Source organism: Lemur catta, chromosome 15 (genome assembly GCF_020740605.2).
Source record: "Lemur catta isolate mLemCat1 chromosome 15, mLemCat1.pri, whole genome shotgun sequence".
NCBI lineage: Eukaryota > Metazoa > Chordata > Mammalia > Primates > Lemuridae > Lemur > Lemur catta.
The window spans coordinates 7,636,932-7,658,839 of record NC_059142.1 but is presented as its reverse complement, the minus strand read 5'-3'; the positions used below and the strand labels follow the sequence as shown (position 1 = coordinate 7,658,839).

At 40.4% G+C, this 21,908-nt stretch overlaps 1 protein-coding gene across 7 annotated transcripts; it reads right to left on the bottom strand.

Annotated features, from left to right (window-relative positions):
• Positions 1-409: 409 nt before the first annotated feature.
• Positions 410-21,707, bottom strand: ZNF18 (zinc finger protein 18). 7 transcript variants are annotated; one of them, XM_045570251.1, is made up of 7 exons: positions 21,629-21,707; positions 15,490-15,958; positions 14,043-14,232; positions 13,527-13,618; positions 7,763-7,847; positions 6,993-7,103; positions 410-1,709 (listed from the first exon to the last, which is right to left on the bottom strand). In XM_045570251.1, exons 2-7 carry the CDS (start codon positions 15,874-15,876, stop codon positions 925-927), a joined length of 1,650 nt encoding a protein of 549 aa, XP_045426207.1. In that variant the 5' UTR covers positions 15,877-15,958; positions 21,629-21,707; the 3' UTR covers positions 410-924. The 7 variants fall into 7 exon arrangements, with proteins under 7 accessions (XP_045426207.1, XP_045426210.1, XP_045426212.1 ...); XM_045570254.1 differs by having other exon boundaries at positions 6,993-7,100; XM_045570256.1 differs by lacking the exon at positions 21,629-21,707 and adding an exon at positions 20,862-21,334 and having other exon boundaries at positions 6,993-7,100; positions 7,763-7,841.
• Positions 21,708-21,908: the final 201 nt, after the last annotated feature.

Here is a 21,908-nt window from a genome sequence, read left to right as displayed (position 1 = left end):
GGACAGTATTATAAATTAGATCAATACTATTGATTTCTTCCTAACACCCACAGACAAAATGAGATTATAATAAAGATAATTCTAAAGCATAGAGCACTTTGGTAAAGTTTCTAGCCAAGTGGGATGCCAGGAGAAAGAACGGCAGCTTGGGGCAAGCTATCAAGTGGGAGGTAGGCTCTGAAAGAGGACACCAAGGACAAACTTACCTGAGATAAAGGAGTGTCCAGCACTGCCCAACCTCTCACAACCTGGGCATTAGGTTAGTACTTTCCCATTACTATTCTGCTACATCATAAATTTGATTAGGTTTATATGGGCTGAACTTGGAGCTCAACTACCATTTAGGGTCTTCTATTAAAAAAAGTGCTTTGAGCTGTAGTCAACACACAGTGGACACTTCAGACACAAATAAGATAAGAAGTGACTCTGCTAAGTTTATTTCAAAAAAGGGGCAGCTGAAGTTAATTTTTCACCCGTATGACAAAGAACACACGTAAGCTCACTGGCCCTCTTTGCTTCTCCCCTGCTCTAACAAAAGACCTGCTCTAGAGTACAGTTCTAAAGGGCTGATCTGAGGTTCTTTCCATGAGCAATGACTGCAGCTAATCCAGCTAAATGCTTCCCAGATAGCATTTCTAAAACTGGATCTCCAATTGAAGACATTTTTCCAATGGGTCCAAAAGGAAAGATGGGCTGGAACAAGAGGAGTATTCTTTCTCCTGATGCAGAGGCAAGAAATTAAGCCATTGTGAAATCCAGTATATCCTCCAAGTTCAAGACCATTGGAGAGGTTCTCTCCTCTCCAGTCCATGAAAAAAAGAGAGCAGGGAAATCCTCTCAGAGATGGAATTCCTCCAGATGGGGCCGAGTATTTTTTAAAGGGACTGTGAAACAGAAATGGGCCAAGACAGTTTGTCTAACCGACTATTGAAAGGGCTTCTTTCCTAAGTGGGATTTCTGATGTTTGTCAAGGCTTGAGCTCCAGCTGAAACTTTTCCCACAGTGGGAACATTTATAAGGTTTCTCTCCTGTGTGAACCCTCTGATGTCTATTAAAGTTTGATCTTTGAATAAAACTTTTCTCACAGATGGGGCATTTATAGGGTTTCTCTCCCGTGTGAATTTTCTCATGGTGGCGCAATCCTGAGAAGTCACTAAAGCCTTTCCCACAGTAATCGCATTTACAGGGCTTCTCTCCCGTGTGAGTTCTCTGATGCTTCACAAAGTCTGAACTCCGCAGAAAGGCTTTTTTGCAGATGGGACACTGAAAGTATGTCTCTCCCGTGTGAGTTCTTTGATGAAAAACAAGCTGAGAATTCCTATAAAAGGTTTTCCCGCACTCCCTGCAGGTGGGGAGCTTCTGGGCCATGGGAGCTCTCAGCTGCCCTTTCTGGGGGGCGTCTCTCTTCTCCTCAAGCCACATGGCGGGCAGTTCTGGGTGAGGATTAGACAAATGCTGACTTAGTTGTTTCCCAGAATTCCTTTCTTGAGAAGAGAGTTGTCCCCCTGGCCCCTCATCCTGAAGGTTTTCTGGAGCCTCAGGGAGAGTCTCTCCTTCTCCAAAGCACCCTGGCTCATCCTCGCTGAAAAAGCCCCTCAGGGAAGCCTGGGAAGGTGTCCCTCCTGAGGCCTGACAGGAGGCATCCAGAGGTTCCTGGTCCCTGTGATTTTCCAAGTTTAGGTTCTCTTTGTCATTCTCTTGTCTATCTCCTAAAAGAAGAAAGATGTGAAATGATTCAAGGAATATTATGCCTTGTTTTCTAAGTCATATGTCAAAGACAGGGTTCATCACAAAACATTCATTCTTTTTACCAAGAGAGCATTAGGGAGTGAGGAAGAAAATAATCATTCAGCCTGAATGCCCAGGACTCACCTCACTTGCCCAGAGCTGAGAATTTTTAAATAACACATGAAGACCCACAGAGTGCTTTTCTGGCCCCTCCATTAATAAGTAGCACATATTTCTAAAGGCCCAGGAAAAACAAGTATTTTATATGCAAGTATTACTTTAAAAATGATTAATTTTTATCTGATTATATAAAATATAAACATGAACACTGAAAAAAATTTGGAAAGAAAGAAAAGTATCCAGAAGAAAACCAAATCAACCTCAACTTTACTAACCAGACATAACAACTATGAGCATACATTTCTAGTCTTTTTAATTTAACCTACATGTTTGCATGTATATACTATTTTCTGACATAACTGATATCATATTGTATATATAGTTCTATATCCAGCTATGTAGCATTTAAGTTGTAAATGGTATTGATCAATTTAACATGGATTCTCACATTCATAAGAAACCTAAAAATCCATGAAATGCATTAATGTGTAATTTTACTGCAGTTGCAATGCAGTGAAGCTATAGTATAAAAGCGAATCTCTCAGTCTATGTTTGAATCTAGCATTTACATGTGCTTTATTAACTCATTAGCAGTTGGGTTTGTTTTTCTCCTCATAACTTAGGTTTTTGGTTATTACCATTTAATGATGCATATGGTAAAGATTTTTATTTTGGAGATGGGATTTTCAACTTTTATAAATTACTTTATCCCTATAGATCTAAACAAGCTATTTACCTTTCTCTTTCATATATTAGTGTAAGACACTAATTATCTGCCAGAGATCTAGAGAACTAGACCTGAACTTGTTAGTTCACAAAGCCTTAGAACATATTCCTCTCAAATGGCAAAGCTACTTTCTCTTGTCTTTAAAGAAGCCTTTATAAATATCATTTTGAAGAACTGAGTAATGGCCCATCATAAAGATGTCATAATAAACACATAATTTACTTAAGAATTCCCCTGCCATGGAAATCTAAGTAATTCATTGTGGTTTTGCTACTATAAATAATGCTGTGATAAACATTTTTCCTCATAAGTTTTTGCCCACATTTCTGATCAATACCTTAAGTAGAATTACTGTGTCAACAGGCATAAAAGGGCTCTTGACACCTACTGGCAACCCAATTTCCAGAATGACTCTGCCACGCTCTGGTATCTGAAACTGGGCACAGAAGGAGGTGAATAGTCAATATTAAGTACTGAAGTATATTCAATACTTAAATATTGAATATTTTAAAAATATATGCCATTTAGATGGGTGAAAAATGGTTTTTGTTTTAAATTTTAATTCGTAAGTTATGAAAGGATGAATCTTTTTCACATTTATGAGCTATTTTTCATCCTAAGACTGCTGCCTATTTTTTAGTGGGAAAGTCATTTTTTTCTTATCAACTTGTTTTAACTTTTTCTATATTAAAAAAACAAATCATCTATCTCTCATGGTCATGAAAAATGTTTTGCACCAATTTAGTTACCCTAATTTTGTTTGGGGTTATTTTCATATATAGAAGTTGTAGGGTTTTTTTCTTTTTAAATATATTCAAGTCTATGAATCTTTTCCTTAATGATTTTTTCCATTGCTTTTATGCTTCTAGAAATCTTCCCCACCAAGACAAAATTTGAGTATCTACTCATTTTCTTTATTATTTTATTTTCATATTATATCTCTTTTTAACCTATTTCCAACTCATTTTGATAAATAACGTAACAAAATCTTAATCTATTCTTTTTCCCAAAGAGTCTCTTTTCCCAGCCCTGCTCAATGAAGAACAGCACATCTCCGTGGACTTGTGATGTTTCCTCCCTGAGCATATGTTAAATCCTTATATTGACCAGAATTTCTTTTGAGGCTCACTTTTCTGTTCCATTGACCTATGTATCTATTTTTTTTTTATTTAATTGTTTTAGAGACAGGGTCTCATTCTATTGCCTGACAGCGACACAATCATAGCTCACTATAACCTTGAATTCCTGGGCTCAAGGGATCCTCCTGTCTCAGTCTCCCTAGTAGCTGAGACTACAGGTGTGCACCACCACCCTGGCTAATTTTTTTTTTATTTTTTGTAGAGACAGGGTCTCGCTATGTTGCCAGGTTGGTCTTGAACTCCTGGGCTCAAGCGATCCTCCCACCCCAGTCTCTCATAGTGCTGGGATTACAGGAGTGAGCCACTGTGGCCAGCCTATACATCTATTTTTATATCAGTATCACCCTATTTTAATGATTTAACTTTAACATAGATTGTAATATTCATAGATCTAACATTCATGAAACATTCTTCTTTCAAAACTTTTTTTTTTTTTTTTTTACTATTCTTACATGTTGTATTCTTCTAGATTAACAATTTAGGAATCACTTTACCAAATAATTATTTTAATCCCTCAGGATTCTGATTGGAAGTGTAAGTATATGGCTTTTTGAGACTGGCCCCCTGCTGGCCTGCTTTAACTATGAGCTGCTCTTCCACATGGTCAAACAAAACAGCACATTCACTCTCGTCTGTGGCTTTTGCCCCTGGAGTGAGTCTAGATCTGGCAGGCTGGTGAATTATTGGATTTTTCAGACCAGTCCTTTCCCATCTGGTTACCGTGGCTTCCAGACTCATCTGGGGTCTCTTCCCTACACCCCTGGACTCCTGTATCGACTTTCCGCAGGCTCCTCTCCTCTGAGTGTTCCCTCACAATCTGCCCTGCACATTGCTCCCAGTCCATCAATATGTGGAAACATACCCTTTCTCTCAAGAATCTATAATCGCACTTTTTTTTTTTCTTTTTTGCCTATCAAGGCAAGCTGGCCTTGTAGACTCCCCAGTCTGGTTCAAGGTAGGACCTAATGGGGTCATGTCAGCAAGTGGGATGAAGGCAAAAGGAAAAAACAAACAAAAACCAGAATGAGTGGTGATATAGTACACTATATATCACAAATAAGATCTGACTGCAAGGGGGTATATGGGAAATCTCTGTACCTTCTACTCAATTCTGCCATGAACCTAAAACTGCTCTAAAAATAAAGTCTATCCAAAAATAAAATCCTACTGCAACAACCTCTAAGGCAGTATTTTCAAACTTTTCTGACTACTACCCATAGTAAGTGCTATGAACTAAACTGTGATCCCCCAAAATTCCTACGCTGAAGCTCTAGCCCCCAGTGTGATGGTATTTGGAGGTGGGGCCTTTGGGAGAGGACTAGGTCTAGACGAGGTCATGAGGGTGGAGTCATCATGATGGCATTAGTGCCCTTATAAGAAGAGACAGGAGAGAGGCTATAGGGCTGCTGACACATATTTTTAACCACGGAAGGAAGACCACACATGAATCTGCTATCTTCAATCTTGCCTGTAATCCTAGCGCTTTGGGAGGCCGAGGTGGGAGGATTGCTTGAGGTCAGGAGTTTGAGACCAGCCTGGATAACATAGTGAGACCCTGTGTCTACAAAAAATAAAAAAAAAAATTAGCCAGGTGTGGTGGTGTGCACCTGTGGTCCTAGCTACTCTGTAGACTGGGGCAGGAGAATCGCTTGAGTCCAGAGTCTGAGGTTACCATGAGCTATGATTGTACCACTGCACTCCAGCCTGAGCAACAGAAAACAAGCTCAGGCTCTCACTGATTCTTTATTATGGTGAGTAATATAATTATTTCATTATATGTTACAATGTAATAGTAATAGAAATAAAGGGCACAATAAATATAATGCACTTGAATCATCCCAAAATCATCCCTTCTCATCCCCCAATCTGTGGAAAAACTGTCTTCCATGAAACCAGTCCCTGGTGCCAAAAAGGCTGGAAACCTCTGGTTTAAGCCACCCAGTCTAAGGTATTTTGTTATAGCAGCCCGTGATAAGACAGAAATAAATACATTTATATGAAAATACAGTACACACACCTATTTGAAAGAAATATTTCCTGAAACACTACCCACCCCTACATCTGATACTTTCTATTCACTTTTATTGTTTTATTTTTTTAAATGCTGGTTGCAGCCCTACAAAATGATTTCACAACTAATTGGTCATGAAAGGCAGTTTGAAAAATACTGTTTCAAAAGGAATCCTTGTGTAATAGGATAATGATAAATACATTGCTTAAAATTAAAATCATGTGTCTCAGTTGATGATTGTTTTCTCTGTGGTATATTAACAAAGGAAAATAATTAGATCCCACTCGGGAGAAAGAATACAAAATTCCCAGAATTCCCAGCCTTGGTCCTTTTCTTCCTCTAAGGTTCTGGGATTTATTGTATATGTAAAAGAGTGTGTGTGTCGGGTGGGGGGAAGCGGCAGTTAGGTTTTACATAACTGCAATGTTCAGAAAGTATAGAAAGCAAAGGATGACTGCTATCATACAAGAGAAGAAGTTCAGATATCTTCCTCCCTAGTCTTAAAATATATGATCCATATGATGTGTTTGCTGATGTTGCTGTTGGGTACACAGAGATGAGATAAAAGATGGTTTTCTGTTTGTTTTATTTTATTTTGCTGAGGGTGGATTGGTTACTTTTCACTGTAACAAGAATAAGAAAAGTATAGTTACTCTGCACCTTCTTGGTAGGAAGGATAATAATGGCTGCTACATAATCTTTTTTATAATGGAATGCTACCCATAACTGTTTTTTGTTTGTTTGCTTGTTTGTTTTTAAGAGACGGGGGTCTCACTCTGTTGCTCAGGCTGGAGTGCAGTGGTACAATCATAGCTCACGGCAACCTCAGACTCGGGACTCAAGCGATTCTCCTGCCCCAGTCTACAGAGTAGCTAGGACCACAGGTGCACACCACCACACCTGGCTAATTTTTTTTTTTATTTTTTGTAGACACAGGGTCTCACTATGTTATCCAGGCTGGTCTCAAACTCCTGACCTCAAGCAATCCTCCCACCTCGGCCTCCCAAAGCGCTAGGATTACAGGCAAGATTGAAGATAGCAGATTCATGTGTGGTCTTCCTTCCGTGGTTAAAAATATGTGTCAACAGCCCTATAGCCAGAGACGTGGAGACCCAATCTTGATATTCAAAATGGACCAGCAGGATCATGGCTAGTTGTAACCAATGTAATAGAATACACTACCCCCACCTCCCCCACTTACCTCCCCTACCACCTCCAATTTAATGACAGGTCATAAATGGTTCCAAACCAATGAAATATCACTCACCTATGCAAGTGGGTCTTGGGAGCTTCTCGCTGACATGAAGGTTCAGTCCTGCCAGCTCTTCCCCGTATTCTGCAGAATTAGTCAGGTCAGGTCTGGAAGTGGAAATGCCTGCTACAGAGAGAGAGAAGCATGTAGGCCTGTCTTTCAAAGGAGCACCCTAAACATGAAGGAAAATATGAAGGCTCTGGAGGCCACATAGGAAAATTCATTTTAAAACTGTGGGGGGGGCTTATAAGATACCAGTACCCACAAGATGACCAAGAAGGATATAAGGTAAAGGCCACAAAAACAAGAGTCTGGGCAGGTCACCCAAAGGGCCTGCAGACCACCTGGCAGGCTGATGCATGACTGGCACCCCACCTATGGTTGGTTGGGGCAGAGTGTTCAGTAGACAAGAGCATGGACTCAGAGCCAGCAACAACTGAGTTCCATTGTAACTCAGCACTTACGAGACAGATGACAGTGAGCAAGTACTAATCTGATACTCAATTTCATCATCTTTAAAATGGGAATGCCATCACCCATCTCACAGATTAAAGAAGCTATTGTATGGAATGCACCCACTACAGGTCCCAGCATACGGAATACTTTCAATACGAAGAAACTCTTACTACACATAACTCTGCTATCTCCACCTTGCCCCAGTTCCCAACTGTGTCTGTACCATTTCCTTCACCTAGAGGCTTTAAGTTGAGCAAACACTTTTATGAACACATGGAATATGCCCAACAGTGTTCCAGTCCTTCCATCAGGCCAACCCATCCCCTCACCTCCTGAGACCATTTTCCCATAGTTCTCCAGCATGAGATCCCAGTATTGCTCCTTTTGAGTGGAATCTAGGTATCTCCACTGCTCCTGAAAAAAATACAACACCATGACTCCAGTGAAGGTTTCTGAACCTGCTTTCCCTGACAAAGGAAAGGTGAGAAGAAAGAAATGTGCCATGGGACTCTGGCCATCAGAAAGTCTAATAAATCATGGGAGCACAGTTCAAGGGGCAAAAAGGCCAACAGGAATATGACAGTCCCTACATCGGTATTTCTTGCCCCGGTTAGAAGATATCTAGGCTTTAAGCTCTGTTTTGTTTTTTTGTTTTTTTTTTCAGTTGCATGTATTTAAGAGTGGAGAACTACAGAAGCCAGGAGCCTTTTCTACACTGTTCTTTTTTTTTTTTTTAACTTTTTCAAGTGCTTAGTAGGAGTCTTTGAACAGTAAGAGCCTGATATTCTCACTATTAATTAAATTCTGAAAATTCAAGAGGGAAAAGAAAGAAATGTAAAAGGAATTTGTTGAGGAAACAAGTGCAAATCAGTGAAAACATGGGAGGAATCAACAATGAAGTCAAACGCATTGAAAGCCTTGCCCTCAAACAAAGACTGGTGCATTCAGAGAAGAGAAAGATGTTGTAGCCATACACACTTGGAAAGTTCTCCATTTAGGGTCTAACATTAAATCAGTTTTCTTCCCAATTAGTAGGAAATTGATGGGTTCTTTGGAGCAAGGTGTCCCTCCATTATTCCCCAAAGGAGTTCTTCTTTTCTTATGGAACTACAGACTAGAGGCTTAAAACTGGGAATGCCATATAGCTAAGGTCTGTTTTCGTGACCTCAAATTTTAATCTCTCCACCAAAAGGTCAACCATTAGAAACAAAGATTGTATAGCAGAGTGACTAGCAACCCATTCTGTAGAGTTAGATATACTGGGTTTCAAATCCTAGCCTTGCCACATTCTAGCTGTACGGCCTTGAGCAAGTGATTTAACCCTTCAGAGGTTAAATGATAGTACTGAAATCAAAATATTGTTGGAAGATTTGGGAAAAATAATGCAGTGTCACCTGTTTTCATAGCATACTGTACTTGTCATTCATAACAGTCACACAGTTTATTAAATATTTATGTGTGTATATATATACATGTATATGTGCACACACGTAAGTATTTAATTATTGCCTCTACCAGCAATGTGAGCTCCATGAGAAAAGGACTCTGTCTGTCATACTCTCCACTGTACTTTCAATTAGTCCCCAAGACCCTGCCAAGGCAGAGTAGGCACTCAATATATGTTGTCAGGGTGAAATAAAGCCCTTAGCAAATAAGTCCTCAGTAGACAGTATATATTATTACTATCATATGCAGTCTCTCAGACTCACCCCAAGGGTTTGCAGAGACAATTAAAGGATTCTGCACCACTTTCAGGAACCCCAGAATTGATAGCCATGCATTGTGTCATGAATAGCCAGGCTTCAGGGAACAGAAATGAGGAGAGGAATTATGAAGTCATCTTCCTGTTATTCACAATATACTACTACTCAGGGAAAGCAAGAGGGGTTGGATTTTTCAGGCTGGAAAGGATAGGACAGGAACCTAAAAAGTGACTTCAATATATTTAACTATATATTCAACTATTAATTGCAACATTTTAATATGAATTTTAATTTAAAATGTTTAATTTTTAAAGTATAAACTGCTAGCAGCTTATTTTGCTAATCTTCTGTGAATGAGGCTATTTTAACAACCCTCTGAAAACAGCCAGTTTGAACAAACACTGCTGAATACAGGCGTTCTCGGTCTTTGTGGTCAGAGCACACAGACCCTTGCTTCAGTGCTGGCAGTGAAAGGGATGCGAATGCCAAGCACGGTAATATCTGACCGGACGGCTGCCTGGCTTGCTAGACACAGGGCCCATTCCATGGGCACAAAAACAGTGGCTACTAAAATCAGTACAAGGCAAAAAAAGGATACAGCCACCAAAGTCAGCCACGAAGGGTCACAATCAGCTCATTCAAAAACCAGAAAAGTTGCTTGAGGAGCCTCTGACCAGGGTACTTCAAGCTTAAAATTACAAACTTACTTAAGGAACTGCCAAGAAGCTGGGGATACTTGAATAAAACCCCCTACTTAAGAGGCAAGACACCAACGACAGTCATCTTGCCTTTTTCTCATGTTTATAAGAGGAGGAAAAACCTAACTTGCTATTCTGGAAGGGCAGAAGTATGAGATTTGATGGAGAAATTCTCTCTATTTTTATGAGGAACTAGCACCATCTTGTGGGTTTAAGAGATATTACCACAACTGACTGACTTGCACAAAGTTATTAATACTTAAACTGAGTTCCTTTCCTTTAAGTTTGAAAACACGAGAATGTGAGTAAATACATCCCTAGAGTCTACGTGAGGTTCCATCTCAGTCATGGTTTCTAATAGTGAAGTACTATTTTGCAGTGATAATGATACCCTATCATTATTCTGGCATTATTCATGAAGTTCCTAATTTGCTAAAGAGGTTAGAAGGAGTGATTACTTACATTTAAAAATTCCCTTTACTTTTAAAGGATTCCACTAAATATCAAGGTCTTTCTGATGCAGATAATTGTTGTTAGTTTGGGGGAGGGATATTCAGATTGGGTAGGGATATTTTTGTTTGTTTGTCTTGAGTGGTTGCTAATCAGTTATCAGCTGAATGTAGGGAATTACAGACACACACACACACACACATGCACGTATATGTATACGTAGTTGTAAATAACAAATTGGTACTGCTGAGAATTTTGAATCTTTTGACTTTACGTTATCCAGAACAGGGCACCTTGAAAGCAGCAAGAAAGGTACCCTCAATTCACCAAAAAGGTATATCCCTCCCTGTCACCTCCCCTTTTCCCTGCTTCAGGATAAACTGTGACATTGGTATTCTAGTCTTTATGTCTCAGACGCTCGTCTGAAGCACTGTATTAAGCACCACCTACTGCCTTCTCTGTTTTCACCTTCACTCTAAAGCTGTGGTCCCCAGCCCCCAGGCCGCAGATGGGTAGCCATCAGTGGCCTGTTAGAAACCGAGCCACAGCCGGGCGCAGTGGCTCATGGCTGTAATCCTAGCACTCTGGGACGCCGAGGTGGGTGGATCACTCGAGGTCAGGAGTTCGAAACCAGCCTGAGCGAGACCCCGTCTCTACTAAAAATAGAAATAAATTATCTGGACAACTAAAAATATATATATAGAGAAAAAATTAGCCGGGCATGGTGGTGCATGCTTGTAGTCCCAGCTACTCGGGAGGCTGAGGCAGTAGGATCGCTTCAGCCCAGGAGTTTGAGGTTGCTGTGAGCTAGGCTGACTCCACGGCACTCACTCTAGCCCGGGCAACAAAGTGAGACTCTGTCTCAAAAAAAAAAAAAAAAGAAAGAAAAGAAACCGAGCCACACGCAAAAGGTGAGCAAGCAAAGCTTCATCTTTATTTATAGCCGCTCCCCATCACTCACATCACCACCTGAGATCTGCCTCCCCCCGCCAAGTCTGTGGAAAAATTATTTTACTGTCTTATTGTCTTCCATGAAACCAATCCCTGGTGCCAAAAAGGTTAGATATCTTGCAAGGCAATTCCCAAGAAGAGTTCCCTCTAGGTTTTAAACAATGTTTCAATTAAAGTGCACAAGTTCCTGAAAATTTTTATTTTCACCAAATGGAACTTTGCAGAGTTGTTAACTACATGATCAAGATAAACCCATAACAGAGACTTTTGTCTACAGTAAAGATGAAGTAACAGAAACTAGATTTACCTACCTGCCTGAAACTGAAAAAGAGGATAAAATATATGAAACAATGGTTTTCAGATATTGCGCATTATGCAGAGCAGAGCAGAATGAGATCCCTGAAAGTGGGGAAACAAATGAAGTGAGATAGTTGTCCGAACTCATTGCCTAGAGAGCAGCAACATGGGAAGGGGGAACCCAGGTCAAGCCAGGCAGCCTTCCTGAGTTGAGCAGAAGGAGCTCAGAGTCTGAGAAGCCCAAGATGATGAGAGATAGCAAAATCAGAAAATCATAGAGGAGGGAGCTGCACAAAGAGGGAGCTCTGGAGATCTACAGAGGGTCTCCCAGCAGTCTGGGAAATAACCACCCAAAAGAATCAGAGGAAATAACCCCCTGAGCTCATACAGTGCTGGAAATTGTTCAGATTTCCACCAGTGATAGTGGAAAACCTGGTAGCAGACAGACTATTCAGAAGGGTATGACCACGGTAGCGGGGAAAAATTAATCCTAGACTAAAGGCTTCTCTGGTGCCATATAACAAACTATGTGCAAATAACTTAACAGCATCCCAAAGCAAAGCTCAATAACATTTATAGGAATACAAAAATATCCCGCACCCAAGAAGGTAAAATTCACAAGGTCTGATATCCTATCAAGGATTGCCAGGCATACAAAAAAGCAAGAAAACTTATCCCATAATTAGAAGATTAATCAATTAAAACAGACCCAGAACCAATACAGGTGATAATCAGTAGATAAGAATATTAATACAAATATAACTATATTCCATATATTCAAGAAGCTGAAGGAAAGATTGAATACATTAAGTATAGACATGAAACTTCTAGAGATGAAAAATACATCTGAGATGAAAAATTTACTGGATAAGAATAACAGATTAGATACAGTAGAAGAAAAGATTAATGAAGACATAAAAATAGAAACTGTCTAAAATGAAACACCAAGATGTTTAAAAAGAAAAAAAAATCAGTAAGCTATGGGGCAATTTGAAGAGCTCTACTATTAATATACGTATATACATTATCATTATATACATTCCACATGTATTATTCTCCAAGTCCCCAAAGGAGAAAAGAGATAAGGGAGACAGAAGAAAAACAGCTGAAGAAATATGGCCAAAAATTTTCCAAATTTGATAGAAACTATAAACCCACAGATCCAAGAAGTTCAGTGAATCCCAAGCATAATAAAAATGAGAATGACTCCATGGCACATCATAATCAAATTGTTTTAAACCAGTGAGAATATACTAAAAGAAGCAAAAAAAAAAAAAAAAAGAAAGCATTATACGCAGAAGAACAAAGAGTGCATTTGGCATGATTCCATTTTATACAAAATTCTATAAAATGCAAACATATGGTAGCAGAAAGAAGATCGCTGCTTGCCTCAGGAAGGAGAGGGGTTGAAACGGGGCAAGAGGGAAAGATTCCAAAAGATAAAAAGGAAACTTAAGAGTGTAATGGATTGTTTATTATTTTGACCGTAGTCATGGTTTCACAAGTGTATAATGTACACTAAAACTCACCAAATTGTAAATTTTAAATATGTGCAGGTTTTTGTCAATTATAGTTCCACAAAGTCAGGGGGGAAAAAGATTCACCTGTCCTACATTAGATATAATCATTCAAAATCTCAAACTGACTCCTTTATGGGCAGCCTAGACTAGAAAATGAAGTAGTCTTTTCTTAGCATAACCCAACGGTAATAAAAGAGGAAAGATGACCACTGACAAGATTTGCCTCTTCATAGCAACTTGTACCTTTTTCCAGAGGCCAGATTCCATTATTCAAGATGACAATTAGAAAATATTCTGGCTCAAAAGAAATATTAAAACTCAGGGGTTCATTACACATTTACTATAATTGTTATCTTAGCTAGACCCTCCTCTCTGTTCCACTTCTGACACTGCATCCCCTCTCAATCCTCCTGAGTACCGCTACACCCTTGAAGCCTGGATTATGGGTAAGAGAAGCAGGGAAACCCAGCTCACCTGGGGTGCTGTTGGGAGAAGTGAGGCCCCGAAGTCCTGGTCTCTGATGAGCCTGTCCTCAGGCTGGGCAGGAACTTGGGAAGCAGCCAGAACTGAAGTGAGAAAAGGAAGCTTTCAGCATCTAGATGTCTCCCTTAACCGCTCCCCAGAGGGCACAGATAAAACTCTTTACAAATTAGAATGATACCTGCTCTGTCATTCACATTTCAAGAATTATGTTTACCTCCCTAACAAACTTCAACTACCTCCAACCTTTCAGTCTCACCCATATTTTCTCCTACCTCCATCCTCAGAACCAAAATCCAAATAGTCTGGCCCAGTCATAAAGTGGCTTAAAATACAGACTTTGAGTCTCCAAATCAGAGTGGTTTATTCAGGTCTACACTGTTTCCAAACTTTCCAGAGACACTGCAATCTGAGCAACGTATCATTTTAACTTACACTTAGGACTACTAACTACAGTCCCCAAAATTCTCCAAGAGAGCACCACACACCACCATGAATAACGGCCCTTACCTAATTCTGGTTCCGTATCAGATTCCTCTTTCACAATGTGGCTCAGAAGCTCCCCAGGCCCTGAGGGTGAATTTTGAAGTCCCAACTCCTGAGGCACCACTATGGGATGGGGCTCCACTTCCCCCACTTGGCAGCTTGGAGACTCCATCTTCTCTGATAAGATTTCCTGTCCTAGAACTTGGATGCTGATCTAGAGACCACATAGTACCAATTACTGAAGGACCCAGAGCCATGATTTCTAAAAGATACAAAACAAATCCTCTACCACAGATCATAAGACAGTCTTCAGGGGCATGAAACAGAGAAAGAGAAAAGCAGCTTTGATTTCTAGTCCAGCAGGAATCAGTGATTCAGAAAGAACCAAAAGCTGAGGCCTGAACCTGGGAGACCTTCAGAACATGCCACTAATGTGCTTCTCCCGGACAGTCCCCACAGATAAAAACTCAGGTGTCTCTTGAACAACTTCTCAAACATTCCAGTCCAAAGATGAACAGGATGGGAGACTTTATCTTTAATCCCCAATAGCTAAACAGTGTTGAGAGTCAGAGAGAGTCTTAGAATTAGGTGAGGAATGGGAAAACCCAGATGTGATATAACAAGAAATATTAATACATACTTGGTCTTTGTCCCCCAGTTCCTGGCACAGAGCTCCTAAAACCCTTATAATTTCCTGAGTGACAGGAGTGAAAGCATCTTTGTTATTCATAATGAGTCCTTTTCAACCATACCTGAGTTTACGCCAAATGAGGTGACTCTGTAGCCCCTAAATAGCTTCAGGATTGGTCTGGTTGCCAGATGAACCAACCATGTGATTAAAGGGTTGGAACTTCCGACCATACTGCCCAACTTCTGAGGAAGGGAGATTTAATCAACTGTGCTGAAATAGTGAAACCTCCATAAAAATCCGTAACTGGTGGGGTTTGGGAAGCTTCCAGGTTGGTGAACTCACTGAGGTTCCGGTAAGGTGGCATACCAGAAGGCATGGACGCTCCACGCCTCCTCCCCTATACCTTGTCCAATGCATCTCTTCCATTTGGCTGTTAGTGAGTTATATCCCTTATAGTAAACCAGTAACAGCGAGTAAAGTGTTTTCCTGATTTCTGTAAGTCATTCTAACCAATTACCAAACCTAAAGAGATAATTGTAAGAACTCCCGAATTTATAGGCAGTTTGTCAGAAGTACAGGTGGCCCCTGGGACTTGAAATGGCATCTGAAGCGGGGAGAGGTGGTCTGGTGGGACTGAGCCCTGAACCTATGGGGTTGCACTAACTCTAGATAGTTTCAGAATGGAATTGAACTGTTGGACAATCAGTTGGTGCCAGAGAATTGGCTTTGGTGTGGATACATTTCATGTCATAAGTGATAACAGAAAAAAGACAACACACCTGATGAGGACCCTAGAGGAGGTCTGTGCTTCACTCACAAACCACAATACCCTCTGCTTACCCACTGCCACAGTCTCTGAGGGTCTCCCTTCAAGCTCTCCACAAGGGTCACTGCCTCTTCTCCACTGCCTGGACACTGTTTCCGAACCCACATCTGGATCTCCCCAGGCAGGATGGTCAGAAACTGCTCCAACATGAGGATCTCTAGAATCTGCTCCTTGGTGTGAACCTCTGGCCGCAGCCACTGGAAACAAAGATTCCGAAGTTGTCTCAGGGTTTCATGGGGCCCAGACATCACCTGGTAACGAAACTGCCTGAAAAGCCGGCGTGCAGTCTCAGAGCTGGAGAGTTCCTCTTGAAGGGCAACATCTGGTCCAGAGAACTGGGAGTCCTCAGCCTTTGCCAATGATGGCAGGAGGCCGAGGGCCTGGCCCAGGTCAATGGACATCGTCTGGCTGGGCAAGTCCTTTTAGGTGAAGTGCTTCCGGAGTGGAATTGTCTCTGGGGAGAACTGAGTCTTCACGGGAACACTAAAAGGGAATGAGATTGAGTGCTATACAGAGGAAGGGGACAGACATATTTTCAGAAAGAACAATACCTGAGAAGCTTTGAAGTCAACCATGAATCTTCTGAAATTGCTCAATGAATATACCATTCTATTTTTAAAGACTGTAAACTTGAAGCCACAAAGCAAAACACTGATACCATATCTAAACAGCCACCATTACCCAGCTCATCTTATAGTGGTCTCACTTGGTCTTCACATGTCTAGACCAAGAAGAATGAAATGTACCAAATGAGGCATTTTCACTGTAAGTTTCCAGGTAAATGGCTCTTCTACAAAACACTTCTATATCTGCATCTATGTATATCTGCATGCTAAAAAATAAAGCTGGACAAAGACATTCATGCCCTAGGAATAAAGGCTAATGTTGAAATGATCAGATGTTTCCATAATAAATAGGAGGTTGAAGAAAAAAAATTAAGACTTCCCAAAAAGGCATAATGAAATTTCCAAGTGACCTCTTTTGAGAACCAGGTTGAAAATAGGTCTATTTGAAAATTTTTGAAAAATGTGTGATACCTGAAACTTTCAACCTTTGGCTTAAAGAGGGTTTAAAACAAGTACTGACTACCTTAAAAATACTCCTATGGCCTTGAAATATGTAATCACTATTTTATGTGAATGGTATCAAAATTTTAGAACACTACAACTGAGACAGTGAAAAGAGAAATGTTAAATGCTAAAGTTAATATTAAGATATTTTAAAAGGATCATGTACTATTTCTAGTTAACTTTCTTGCAGGTAATTCTAATACTGGATTACTGGGTAAATCTCTAAATGTTATGAAGGGGCTGAAGGTCATGATTTCTTCATAACACGAATCACAACAATCAAAAAAACAGCGAATCACTTGGGTATCTGGCTTAATGAGAGGTCAGTACAATACTCTAGCTTTCAACAGCTGCTTATTTCTTGAGGTATAAGAAGCAGTGTCCTCATCCCTACCACTTTCCCCAAATAATGTATACTACATCAGAAAATCATTTAAAACACATAAAAAAAGCAAAAAAACAAATTTTTCCAAGGATCCAAAAAAGAAGAGATCAAAAGAATTATCATTGACCTTTGAACAACATAGGGGTTAGGAGTGCTGACTCCCATGAAGTCAAAAACCTGTACACAACTTTTGACTCCCCCAAAACGTAACTACTAATAACCTTCTATTGACCAGAAGCCTTACTGATAACATGACCAGTTGATTAACACATATTTTGTATGTTTTTTGTATTATATACTGTATTCTTACAATAAAGTAAGCTAGAGAAAAGAAAATATTATTAAGAAAATTGTAAGGAAAATATATTTACTATTCACTAAGTAGAAGTGAAGCATCATAAAGGTCTTCATCCTTATCAACTTCACATTGAGTAGGTAGGGATGAGAAGGGAGAGGAGGGGGAGGGAGGAGCAGTTGGTCACACTGTCTCAATGGTGGCAGAAGTGGAAGAAAATCCTCACATAAGTGGACACACATAGTTCAAACCCATGTTGTTCAAAGGCCAACTTTAATATCACATTTTTTATGTGGACCTCACTAAATTTATTTTTTGTTTAAAAAGAAACCCACATACTTCATTCATATATTCATGCAGCATTCAGTGTGCTAGAGTGACATATATTAAGTGCTTGGGGAACTGTTTCTGGCCATGGCAGAGTAACTGGTAATAAAGACTAGTTCACCCACTGGAAACAACTACAAACCTGGAAAAAACATATAATGCAACTGTTTTCAGGCACTGGACAACAAGGCAGGCAAGAATGTAGTCTCTGAGAGAAAGGAAATTCATGAGCCCCAGGATCATCCTAGATGTCTGCTTAGAGACAATTACCCAACCACAGTGCAGGTACTGAGCTTAAGCAGAGCACAATGGTTTCACTAAGCTGAGGAGGCAGAAATCAGAATTTGAAGCTACTGAAGTGGCTGGAAACTGAAGAACAAGGCAGAGAGAGAGCTGTGGGGATGGGGACAGAAGTATGAATGTGATTTCCCCTGTAAGCCCTTAGCCAAGGGATGGACTGCACATGAGCAGGGTAAACTGCAAGAATTAACTGAAAGAAGTTGCTACAGAGTTAAGTGCAAAGCAGAAATACAAAAGGCCAATTGGTAATGAGAGACACTGGAGTTTTTGACCATCCAGGGTAGAAAGACCTCATTAACACCAAAGGCATCCCAAGATATAAAAAAAGCTACATGTTAGGAGTAAAGACCACACCCTAGAATAAGGCCTACTCTAACCTGCCCAAATAAAACCTAAAATCAAGCCTTAATAAGGTCTACAGATGAGACCCAGCCTAGTGGTCTAGTCCCATCAACTTAGAAGGACTTGGGAAACATCTTGGACTTTCCAAAGAATTGCTCTGTCAAAGCATAAAACTAAGCCTACCCAACCTTAAAGTGATCAGTCAGTAAGTGAACCACCTGCTAACACAAAACATCAACACTCTTCAGAGGAAGATAACTGAACCCTTAGCATCTACAATGTGTCATCCATAATACCCAGGATACAGGCCAAAATTACTAGATACATAAAGAAACAGGAAAATGTAACCCAAAGTCATAGGAAAAAGTAGTCAAGAGAAACCAATTCCAAGATAGCCCAATGATTTAGAGAAAAGCATAATTTTAATGAGAAAAAAAGATAGGGAGTTTTCACAGAGAAATGAAAACTAAAAAGAAGCAAAGAAAAATTCTAGAAAAAAGAAAACCTGCAAGGCAGAGTTCTAAATCCAGGAAAAACATTCTTCAAAAACAAGAATTAAAATACTGTATACAGTTTTCGGATAAACCAGGAGACTTTGTCACCGGTAGATACGCATTACAAGAAATGCTAAAGGATATTCTTCCAGTAGATGGGAAACTCAGATCTATAGAAAGGAATGAAGAACACTAAAAATGGTTAATATTTGATGAATAAATATATTATGCTTTTTTATTCTAACTTCCTTAAAAGGCAGCTGTCAAAAGCAAAAATAATGACATATAACAATACAGCACAAGTAAAAGATTAAAATAGCACAAAGGAGGGAATAAATGGAATTAATCTCTTGTATTATTGTATTTGTGAAGTTCGAAGTGAGAAACAGGAAGTGGGAAGTGGGAAGCAAGTGGTGGGGGAGTGTCAGGTGGACAATGGGAATATAAAGATGTTGAGAGGTAGGAAATGAGAAATATGAATTGTTGGATATAAAGTGGTACAATATTAAAATAGACTTTGATAAGTTAACTTTCATAAGTGAAGGAAGTATATTGTTAGCTCAAAAAATATTATAGAAGAAATATTGCTAAAAACCTAACAAAGGAATACCAAAAAAAACCAAAAAAAAACCCTCAAAAATCCAAAATGTGATAGAAAAGGAACAAGAGAGAAACAAAAACCAGAAAGATCAAATGAAAAGCAAGACAATATGGTAGACTAAAACTCAACCATATCAATAACTACATTAAATGTAAATAGACTAAACACTCCAATTACAAGGCAGAGATTGTCAAATTTTAAAAAGGAAGATCCAACTATATGCTGTCTGCAAGAGACATTTTAAATATAAAGACAGGTTGATAACAAACAGATGGAAAAAACATTCAATGAAGAGCAAACATATGAAAGCTGATATGGCTATATTAGCAGGTGATCAAGCACACTTGAAGACAAAGAGAAATAGACCCATTATGAAAAATGGGTCATTTCATCAAAAATATATAATTGCTGTGGCTACATTAGTACTTAAAAGTAGATTTCACAATAAAGGGAAATAAAGACATTTCATTACAATAAATGGGTCAAATAATCTAGAACACATAATAACTCTACATGTGTATGTACCTAGTATCAATTCTAAAGGGACAAATCTTCAACTATAGTTGGAGATTTTAACATCCTTCTCTCAGTAATTGACAGCACAAATATATATAACAAAAAACCAAAAAAAAATCAGTAAAGATAAAATCAGAACAACATTATCAACCAACTTGCTCTAGTTGACATTTACAGAACATTGGACCCAAAACTGCAAAAAGTATGTTCATTTAAAGTATGTAAGCAACGCTCACCAAAACAGACAATCTGCATAATTAAGTTTCCAAAGACTGATATCTTAAAGTATATATTCCCTGACCACAGTGCAATTAAATTAGAAGTCAATAACAATAGATATCTGGAAAATCTCAGTTAATAGAAATTATTAAATAACACTCCTAAATAACATGGTCAAAGAAGAAATCACAAAGGAAATTAAAATATATTTTCATAATGAATGATAATGAAAACACAGCATATCAAACTTTGTAGGAAACAGCTAAAGTATTGCTCAGAGGGAGACTTAAGTTTCAAATAAATATCGGTTTAAAAAATGAATATACAAAAATCCTTCACTATGTAAATCTAATCTATTTTGCTCTTGACTTTCAAATAACAAGTAGAAAGATTCCAGACAGCAAGATATTGATCTGTAAACTTATTCAAATTTATTCAGTTCCTAAATTAAGACAGCAGTTTAGGTAACATTTAAGAGAAATGACATTTAGGAAAAACTATAGATTTTATAAATTATTTAAACCTGATGTTAACAATTATTATGCTCCCAGGCAGGGGTAAGAAAAATGTCCCAATTATTCAAAATTAAATTACTTTATGAAGTATTAAAATACTTTATAGAGGGTTTTTATCCCAATGACTTCTTGAGGATCTGCTCCCCCATTAGTTAGGAAAAAAATTTAAGGTTATCACAGTTGTATACTTGCTATACTTAGGAAAGCGTTAATAAACAGAATGAATTTTTAAACGTCCATTCTAGGTAAGTATACTTGATATACACACACATGAGTTACGAACATGGCTACATACATAAGTAACCATTCGTGGAGCACCTACTATGTATCAGCACATTAGGCTCTGGTCTTGTCATTTCCAATTCTTACAAACACCCTGGAAAGTAAGTATTAAAGTTTACAGATCAGCTAGCCCAGGCAACGTAGTGAGACCCTGTCATTAATTAATTAATTAATTAATTAATCAACAAATCAGGAACCTCTGAGGCTCAAAAGCAGCAGCCAGATTCAAACCAAGAAAGCTCGAAAGCCTTCCTTCTCTTTGGGGAGAACAGCTGCCAACGTTTGGTGATCTGTGGGTTGTCACAGCTAGGGGGTTGTCACAAGCTAGGGGGAGCTACTGGCACTTGGCGCACCAAGACCCGGGCAGTGCTGCCCATGGGAGATGTAGTCTCTACCACGCGCCCTTCAAACACCGAGGAGGGAGAGACCCCAGGCATCTATCCCGTCGGGTTCCCTCCTCCCGAGGCTCATTTTCAGCCTTTACGGGAAGACAGAGGGGAGGAGCCCGTTTTCGGTCCCAGCGCAGCGACGCGGCCGGAGCGCCCGGCGGGGCCCACGGGCGCAGGAGCGCGGAGCCGGGTCGGGGTTCAGGCGAGCCCGCGCGCCCAGCTCCACGGGCAGCCCCGGCCGCCCCTCCCCCGCCTTCGCCAGGTCCCCGCGCGCGCACGCTCCCAGGCGCACAGGCGCGCGCGCCCGCCGGCCTCGCCCCAGCTGTTCGGGGGCCCAGACGAGTCCGGCGCGGACGCGGGTGGCGCCAGGCCTGACCCGTGGCAGCAGAGGCCGGGCCCGCCCAGCCCGCGAGCTCACCTCAGCCCGCGGCGCCGGCTCCGGGCGCACTTCCGGGAGCTGGGCGACTGCGCGCGCCTTGGGCGGCCGGCGAGCGACGCGCGACGCTGGGCGGGGCGACGAGGCGGGGCCGAAGCCGAGGTCGAGGCTCCGATTGGCCGCCGGGGCTGCTCCGCCCCGCCCTGGCGCCGCGGCCAACAAACCTCCGCCGCCCCGCAGGGCTGCCCTAGCCAGCGCCGCCCACGGTGCGGGTCTTCGTCCGCGCTGGGTCCTGCGTTCCTTCACGCGTCACCGGCCATTT